The sequence below is a fragment of the Taudactylus pleione genome, unplaced genomic scaffold, assembly GCF_031769625.1.
Source record: "Taudactylus pleione unplaced genomic scaffold, aTauple2 ptg000244l, whole genome shotgun sequence".
NCBI classification, from domain to species: Eukaryota; Metazoa; Chordata; class Amphibia; order Anura; family Myobatrachidae; genus Taudactylus; species Taudactylus pleione.
The window spans coordinates 10,782,969-10,793,024 of NW_028284646.1; the positions used below are offsets into that span (position 1 = coordinate 10,782,969).

At 42.1% G+C, this 10,056-nt stretch overlaps 1 protein-coding gene across 1 annotated transcript in view; it reads left to right on the forward strand.

Annotated features, from left to right (window-relative positions):
• The window catches only part of TDRP (testis development related protein), a 99,539-nt gene extending 96,301 nt beyond the window's left edge, over window positions 1-3,238 (forward strand). The window contains exon 4 of the mRNA XM_088479760.1: window positions 1,663-3,238. Coding sequence (XP_088335886.1) covers window positions 1,663-2,011 — 349 coding nt within the window. The 3' untranslated portion in view covers window positions 2,012-3,238. The remainder of the gene's footprint in view (window positions 1-1,662) is intronic.
• Window positions 3,239-10,056: the final 6,818 nt, after the last annotated feature.

The window sequence follows — 10,056 nt, forward strand, 5'->3', positions numbered from 1 at the left end:
TTTTACTATCTCCAACTCACACATTGGTATGCTCTGATGAACACCGGCCCTACCGTATTCCAGACTCCACCACATCTAATTCTGAGTAAATTTAATAACCCCTCCTCTAGGGGTGCAATATCTTTTTGGTATTCCGTACTCTCCCCCATAGCCCCGACGGTTAAGTCCCCTGCTCAGCTCCGGTGGGAGGCAGATCTTCAACGTACCTTTACCTTCTCCCAATGGGAGACTATCTATTTCTCTACCTTCTCTATATCTAAATGCACTAACCATATTGAGATGTATGTAAAACTTTTAAATAGATTATATTTGACACCCTCTAGATTGCATAAAATTTGGCCTACAGTCTCAAAGTTCTGTTGGCGTCTCTGTCATTCTGAAGGATCTATTTTTCATGTCTTCTGGGATTGCCCTGTAATACGCCCCTTTTGGGAGGAAGTGTTCAATCTTATTAAAGATGTCCTGGGTCTCACCTTAATCCCAGATCCTTCCCTCGCCCTTCTCCACTGGTACCCAATCTCTGTACCCAAATCTGACCGATATGTTCTTGGCCATATTCTGATTTCTGCTAAAGCTACTATCGCTCAGAGTTGGAAATCCCCTTCCCCTCCCCCATTTGCCAAAGTCATAACTAAAACACAATCCCATTTTGAAATGGAGACGAGGGAGGCTCCTCACTCTGTGACTATTTCATCCCCTACTGTAAAATGGTATCCTTGGTATCTGTATGTCACAAATGGAGGACCGCCACCCCTATCCCTACCCTCTCCGGTTCCTCAGGGTGCCTCTCCTTTTAATCTAAATGAGACTCCAGAGCGGGACTAGCACATCTAAGTACATGTTCAGGCAGCTATGGTTCCTTTATTGGTTCCTTTTTTTTTTTTTTTTTTTTTTGTTTGTTTGTTTGATGTCTTCAAGTGTACTGCCACATCCTTTTATTTTATGTATGTTCCCCCCCCCTTTTTTTTTTTCTTTTTTTCTCTTTCTGTACCCCATAAAAATTTTGTACTATATTCAATAAAAATTTAATGATGAAAAAAAAAAAAAAAGAATGTCTTGGGGATATATATACATATATACATATACATATATATATATATATATATATATATAATGTATTTACATTAAGCATGTGATTTGAGAAGCTTTTTTTCGAAGCACATCAAACTTTCTGACTGTAAGGCTGCTCATACATACAGTTCTGGCAAAAATGACCAATCGCCTTATGGAACACATTTGGACAAAGTCCTTAACTACATAGCTAGGTTGCAGGAATGCGCTAACCACATTTTACTCTATTCCTGAAGAACAACTTATGTATCCCAGTCAGATGTTGGTGAGAATCACTGTTCTCTGAGGGCTCATATGCCCAGTGAACTGTTTTAATTGGTTGTCTGAATTGCTGGGGGTTTGCAGTGGTGTAAGATGAGTTTCTGTCACTGTACGGCTCATTCTATGTATTTCAGATATTGTTTAAGTGTAAAGAGATGATAAACACTTGGTTCCTGTGACAATTATGCACTGCATGCAGAAAGTGCCTGACACCACCATTACATTTGAAAGACACTGTGTGCACCCACTCCTGACTGTCATCAAGAGTATAATTGTTTACATAGTCTCAAGCCTTTTTGTAACCACTTTGTATATTCCCATTATCTGCAGACCTTCTGGAAAGACCAAAGAGGAAGTGAAGACTGAGAAAAAAACTGGTTTTTGGGACAGTTTGGCAATAAAACAGAATGTTCAACCAAAGAAAGCAGATGAGATTGAGGGCTGGGAGCCCCCGCAAATTATGGTAGAAGAGCACCCATCCTTTACAGAAGGCCCACTAGATGATGACAACCATTCCTGGCCAGGCTGGGAGGATGAAACCAAAGGAACCTCTAAATATACAAACCTGACAAGTTCAGGAAACAGTTCTAGGTGGAGTATTAAATCAGCCGGCAAACTGGTTAGCATTAGACGGCGAAGCAAAGGCAACCTCACAGAGAATTGGGAAGAGTTAGAATGACAATCTTAGCAGTTTCACAATATGCAATATCTTTTCTCTAAGAGTAGCAGGTTTCATGAATTCCAAGTCATTTTATACCAAAATATCTTACGTATTGTATACCTATGTACTTTTATATTTAAATGAGACCTTCAAGAATAAATTTGCACTCGTAGTTTTTTTTTTTTTTAAATAAAAAATAGATCACTCTTCTTTCCAAAAACAAAAATGACATCCATCTGCGAAATGTTAGGGTGACCCTTGATTGTGCCTACGTTACGCTCTGAAAAATGAAATGAAAGTTTGGTTTTACCAACAAAAAAACCCAGTAATTCCATAGTGAATGTATACACTGGCTGTAACTTAGACTGCCTTATGCTGTTATCAGTAAAGGGTATTTGCCTTGCACATTATACTGTCAAGTGCCTGTATTTCACCTTGATAATGTATTTGTGATGCACAGCTTAATTTATTAATAAGTTAATTTACCTGTTGTGATTTTATGGAAAAAATGTCTTTATAAAGACTAGAATTTCTTGTTTGGAAAAATGACGTTTAGCTATGTGTTTTGTGTAACATTTTATTTCAAGATATTTAAATCCTACATTCTCCAGGTCATAGAGTACAGAATGTACTTTTACAAATAACTATTACATTATGCCTAGTTGCATAATATCTATATCAAGCTGACCATGTAAACCAACTCTGAGCATCCTCGTACTTTCAGACCTTTGTGAAACTGCAATACTCAGTATGCCTACTATTCACTAGTATGCATTCGCACTGTCCGGTCATGCTGGGTGTTTTAGTTCCAGAAGTGCTGACAAGCCACTGGTCGTCTACCTCTGCTGTAGACCAAAAATAAAAAGAGGAGGTTTAATGTGTTTTTCGTGATAGCTGAGGTTTAACAAGAAAGATCTCTGTACAAATGTTTCTGCACGTATGAATCCTTTTCTTTAGATGGTATTTTTGTATTTATAGGCGGGTAAAACATTTTTTTATGAAAATGAAGTAATTACTAGTATTCATGCATCATCAAGTTTGTTTGTTGATCCGCATGGTTAGCAGCTGAGACTTTACCAAGGTGAATTTATTTAGACTGACAGCTTCAGTCAGTCACTCCATGCAATGTAGCATCTGTACTGTATGTTATTCTCATTGGTTTGTTGGCGTCATTCTTAAAGAAACTGAAACAAGAATATTCTTTGTATTTTTCATCTTGATTAAAGAATTCAGTTGCACAGAGAACATTTCATGTGGTTTTTATTTTTACCTGTAGATCCCCCTTCAAATATAACTGAGTGACTAAGTATAACTCTGTAATTCTATAAAATGGGAAGTTGGTTGGTGAAAATTTAGAGTTAGGATCAGACTCACAGCTGACTAATGCCTTGAAACACAACATTCTACCACAGAACTCCAAGGAGTTTACTCATTCATTAGGGCTGCCATGGTTTGTTGGGTAGAGACGGGAATAATGCCACTCCTCCCTACTTAGGTTTCTTCCATTAACTTCCCAACCAGTCATGGAAAAATATAAGCAGATAACATGGGTGGGACTATATGAACTGCAGTGGAGCTTTTCAAAGCGATCAAAGTAACAGTAAATATAATTGGCTTATTTCCTCCTCAGACTCCATTGGGATGTGCACAAGTCACTTCAACATAACATGAGCTGCTGCTTTGATTGTCCAATGAGACATGAACTCTGGGTTCTCATGAGGTCACCAGTTCCCTTGCAGAATGTGCTCTCGGAATTTCAGGGACATCACATCTCATCCCCGCATGAGCGATTATTACTTGTATTCATCTTGCAAGAGAATATTTGGATGGAGCATGTTCTTGACGAGTCGAGGACAAAAATCTGAATCCTTTTTCTCTGTTTCAAGAGGTAAATGGAAATTGTCCTGGCAAAGTCAACAGAATGCAATAATTTTTTCATTGGGTGGGTCTGGGCAAAGAGATGGAAATAAATCTCCTCATTTCACTAACAAATGGAAATGACTTTTAGTAATAATGCAGTAATGCATTTGCATTTATTGCATTTGCAGTAATACTTTTCTAGTATAAATATTTGAAAATTGTTCCTTGCACCATAAAACATGTAGTTTTTTAAACTAGAGAGTCCAGGGGGAAGATTTACTGTATATGGTTTTTTAAAGCCGCCGATGATAAACTGCTTTGACCATTGGATTTAAAGTGGCAACAGAAATAAATGCTAAACCAGCCTGGACAAAATTGTGATTCCAAGGTGCCACAAAAGTCTTAAAATATGGAGTGCACAACTGCGCTGTCTCCATGATGTTCTCTTAGGGAAGCTTCTTTCCTGTACCAATATAGCTGCCCTTTTAGTCTTCAGCGCATGCGAGACGCCATCTTGTCACTGTGTAAGAGCACCACAGTGGAACACTGACATGATCCACACAGCTCCAGGAGACCCTGCAATATTATGCTGATAGAGACCACAAAATGACCAAACTATTTAGGTAGACATGGTTAAAACGTTAACCCGTTTGTTGTTGACATGTTAGATGTTGACATTTTAGCCAAGTCAACCTTAATACATGTTTACATATGGATTATCGAGCTAATGACGTGCTGACATTCTGCCTGTTGACATTCTAAATATCGACACACCATACCACACCCCACTGTTAGAGGACCAACGTTCTTGTTATGCGAGTAGTACCCATCTGCCTTGTGGTTCTCACTTGTTGCCGTCTTCTTGACCTGTAGCTGAAACAGTACTTTGTGGAAATCCCATTCTCTTGAATGGATACTGTATGATACCTGAAATAGTCTGTCAAACTGTTGTCATTTCCTGTTCACATGAAATGCTGAAAAGTATTTTAAATTTATTTATTCCCACAACGTATTTTGCCATCACAGATCTGCTATTGCTGCTCACTTGCCAAGTTATGAATTCCATTAAAGATCAGACTTTAGAAAAAGACATTGAGATTCTTCTGACATTGAAAGTGTTAAATAGCATGCAGCATTTTCCTCTTCTCCAGAATTTCTATGTGCAGCTTCCTTTTGCTTTGAGGCATTCATTGTGCACCATTTTTGTGTGCCGACACAAGCCCCAACCTCTGGCTGGAGTCTGTAGTTACAAGAGAGACGTATGTCTCAGAACTCTGGTTAAACGCCCACAACACTCCCATGACATTGGGGCAGATGTATGAAGCTCTGGAAAGTGATAAAGTGCAGAGTGATAAACAACCAACCAATCAGCTCCCAACTGTCATGTTACAGGCTGTGTTTGAAAAATGACAGTTGGGAACTGATTGGTCGTTTATCACTCTGCACTTTATCACTTTCCAGAGCTTCATACATCTGCCCCATTGTGTCTTCCATACAAATGTCCAGTTTTAAACACCTATTTTATGTATGGGGAGAAAAGGCAGAGATCTGTCTGGCTCAGAATCACTCAGAGATGTGTCTGTTTGCTATGGCACATGGCCAGTTTCCTAAATTTAGCTAATGAGACCACATACGGAGCTGTGTGCAACTCCAAATCAGCCCCTTAGTCTCTCCTAATTTTTGGGGGGAATTGACGAATACAAATATTAGTTTGATCTTTTGTATTATGGTTGCAGGGTGTGTGGTGCACACAGCTCTGTGAGTCCTGGCAGACCTACACATGCCCATTGAACTACAGGTCCACCCTATACATATAGTTCTGCTGGCATGATGAGAGTGGCCCAGAGTCCTGGTATGGCTGGCCTAAGCTTATTGGCATTTTTTTATTTTTCCTGCTGGCTTCCTCAGGGATCAGCCTCCATATTAAATGTCCTGCTTACAGCAACTTGCCCTGATTTGGCTTAGTTCCCGGTCTGCCAGCCTAGGGCAGGATGCCAGTCTGGAGCCTGTTCTGCTCCTCCTCACTAATTATCAAGCTAGCTGTCCTCTACATTTTCTTTTCTGTTGCTACTTCTCCTTTTAATTCTGTTTTACATCTTCCATTTCCTCCTCTCTATATGGGCCAGCTTCCCCCCACTCCAGTAACTCTGCAGGAAGCAGACAGAGGAGTCTCCCACCGCAGTCTGCAGATCAAGTAAGTGTCGAGTAATTAACATTATTAGTACTTAATGTGGGGAATAATAATTTAATGATAGTTACTTGTGTGTAAAAAAAGGTCTATTTATGACATGTGGGTGCTATTGCTCTAATGCTGGGATGTGGGAGGCCTAGAGTGTTCAATCATTGCTTTGCTTCCAGGACTGAAGGATAGTCAGGAGGCTTGTCCTGCTTCATGCTGCTCTCTCAAACTGCCCCTGTCAGCTGCTCTTACTCTGATGAGGTGAACGGTGGAGAAGGGATCAAAGTACTGCACTACACAGGTCACACTACTGCTCCAAGGGGTTGTGTATGGGAGACCGGCAGATGGGATGCCGGCTGTCAAAAGACAGACCGTGGCTGTGCAGAGCACCGATGGAACCATCAATGGGAATCAGTGATGCTATGCACACAATTCTTTTCCACAGCTAGCAGCACTAGTGAAGATCAGAACCATCCTTCAGAAGACACTGCAGCAGGAGGTAGAAACCTCTGCGAGGGAGGGGGGCAGGCTTGGTTCACAAGTAACAGGCGTAATACAGTCTACTGGTAAGGACTAAATATTAGAAAAGTGTACCAACATTTTGTTTTGCTACATGGTATTGCTGGAACTCTACACTGCTATCTGTGAGGTCTGGTATTTTGCTAATAGGCATTGTCTGTAAATGTTTAATTTTTACTTGATGAATAGAAAATGGAAAGGCAGTTGTGATGTGCTATGTATGTGGATAATAGACCATACTAAATAATACTATTTTCATTGAGCATTTTCCACCTAAATCTTTTGTAGGCTGAAGTTGATGGCTCATCATTCGCTGCATCTGTTGACATATTGATTTTATTTCTATATATCTATAGCACTCAACTAAGTAATAATTATTTATGTAGTTAATTTCTCCCAATATGACAAAAAGTGCTTTACATTATTGCAGAGGATAAGGCCACCATCTTGTGTATGCTCAGTAGCTGTTATTCACTGTCCTGGCACATGGACTACTAATTTGTCACTCCAGAGTTCTGATGGATGTTTGTCATCAACTCATACATGTAAGTACTCTGATGCATAGCAGCTTGACATATTTGTTATGGATACCAGATGTAGGATACTACAGATAGTCCATCACACAAATATCCTCCAGCTCAATTTACCCATGCAGGCTCTCCAGGCAATCTACATGCTGGCCATTCTCCTTCCAATGGTGTTGCACTAGTACTGTGGTCTTACTTTGGGTTCCATGGCTCTTTTTTACACCACTGCAAGAAAATGTCAAAACACAGACACTTCTAAACACAGGCCCTTCTAAACACAGACCCTTCTAAATGAAACCTTTAGCACATTTCTTACAATGTAATATGTTTTCGGCATATGCTGACATGTGCAATGTTGACTTAAAAAAATGTTGACATTGTGATGTTTACATTATGAATGTCTACATGGTAAATGTTGACAATTTTACTTAATCATATATAGATATTTCTGCTTCAGGGTCATAGGGTCCACAGAAATTACCATTGGGAGGGGGGGCTAGGAAGTTGGAGCGATCCAATGCACCAAACAGCACAAGCTCTGTGGCTCCCAGCATACACTGGTCCTCCTCCCTATATACCCCGCCCTCAGCCACAGGCATTCAGTTTTTTTGTGTGGTGCCCGGCAAGACCAGTCGCACCTGTTATAACAGCAGGACTACCTAGTAGTCCCAGGCTTTTTTATTTTATGATTTACCTTCATTTGTTTGAAGCTTAGAGTTTAGCAGTACCTGGCGCGCATGATGACACAGTACCGCGACTCCTACCACCACCGACGCCGAAACACCAGTACTGATATACGCCCTGAGGTTCTCGGCATGCCTTAGCTAGCTGCTTTAACTGAGGTCTGGACTGCAGTCGGATCACGGAGATGTCAGTTAAGCGATTCCTCTTGGGGAATAGTGCGCAGCAGTCCTGGCCTTCGGTGTAGAGATGCATTGGAGGCGGTTGCAGGTGAAGGCCTCTTGTAACGTGTCCTCACTAAGGTGGCCGGGCCATATCGCCTGTCACCGGGGACGGGTGGTAAGAAGCACTAGTCAACGTCTTGCTACTGCGAGGTCAGCGTACCTGGCCGTCAAAATCGCAGGCATGGGGAGATGGGTGCTCCCTCGACCACTCCTTCCCGCCAGGCGCGAACTTCCGGGTACGGATTCCCGCATCTGGTTCACTATATCTGACCACCTCGTGTAAGGAGACGCTCGCAGTTAGCGTTTGTGTGCAGTACTGCTGTAGCTGTTGGTCTCAGAGGTTGGTCTGTCTCTCTGTATACCTCTTCCCTGGGTCTGGTATATAGCACTCTACATCCTCCCACAACCCCCTCGGGGCTGGTTAGTTTATAGTCCATTTGCAATAGCAATTGTGCGTATTTATGCATTTGTATGTGACTGTATGCTAGCTGCTGTGTGTATACTGCCTGTTTATTTAAACTGCCAGTTACAACTATCACTGTGTGTACAACTATCATCCCTCCGAGAGGTGTGAGGGGGGTTTCATTGATAAAAAGTCACATAACATTGTTCACCTTTTATACCATTTACACATTTGTCATGTCTAAAGGTAGAGGTGAGAAGGATGTACCGCCAGTGTTGAAGACCTGTAAGTCCTGTGCAGCAGGCTTGTCGGAGCAGGATGTTTATACAAGATTGTGTAGTAACTGTTGTAAAGAGACACCTGGGCTATCAGGTACACCACCAGCACTAGAGCCACCCTGGGTGGCCATATTGCATCAGGTTTTGTCATACTTAGTAGACAAGGCTGCAGAAGCAGGGGCATAAGATGTTCTCATCAGTCGTTGGCTCTAGAGTTTGACTCTGCCTCCTCAGCAGACTCTGATACTCAGTTTTGGGTCTTAGTCAGTGGAAGAAGACCATCAGTCCCTTGTGGATGTCCCCTTTCTCTGGTGAGAGCTGTCCTCCGTATAGAGGAAGAGGAGGTTTCACTGACATATAAGACTCCGGTCTTTAGACATCAAAAAGTGGCTAAGGATTATTTCCCTCAGTCTAAGCAACTGACTAATCTCATGTCTGATGCATGGGGAACTCCTAGTAACCATTTTCATGCTACAAGGAATATAACCTCTCGATACCCATTTGCACTTGGTGAGTGTAGCAAATGGGAAGTTCTCCCAACGGTAGATGCTCATGTCACATGATTGATCAGGAGCGCTACGTTACCCATTCCGGCAGCATCCTCTTTGAAAGAGGTTACAAATTAGAAAACTGGATAATTATTTACTAACAATGTTTTCATTATCTGGAGCTATTACCAGGCCAGCTATGGCTGTAGCCAAGGCTATGGAGGAATGGACAAAATCTCTGGAACACACTATGCCTGATGCAACCAGAGAACAACTATCTCTTCTCGGTCAGATGCGAGAAGCAGCTGTGTATATGGGGAAAGCAGTTATTGACGCAGGTATGTTGGCTTCTAGGGAAAATTCAGTTGCAGCCTGTAGATCACTTTGGCTAAATACCTGGAAGGCGGATGCAAGGTCCAAGAAGACTCTTGAATCCTCGCCTTTTGCGGGGAAGGTACTGTTTGGACCAGAGCTGGATCACATAATGACTTCCTTGGCAACACTGAAGTCTGCTGAATTGCCATCGCTACCTCTAAGTTAGGCAGTCGTCATCTCGGTCCTTTCGCCCACAGAGTGGAGCAAGAAACAGTCTTCCTCCAGACAGTCATTCTTACAGGAAACTGCAGGCCAAGAAATCTTGGTCAACCAAGCATCCTGCTTCCAAGCTAGACGGTAAGCCTACTGTCTGATGGGACGGGCCTCCCCCTTGTCAGGGATGGAGGTCGACTTCTACAGTTCGCCGAGGCCTGGCATCAGATGACCACAGATGCCTGGGTGCAAGAGCTGGTCTCTCATGGTTATGCCATCACGTTCCTGAGGCAGCCTCCTCAGAGATTTGTTGGTACAACCCTTCCTGCAGACCCGGTCAGAGCTTCAGCCTACCGGGAGTCTATTGGGGCCCTCT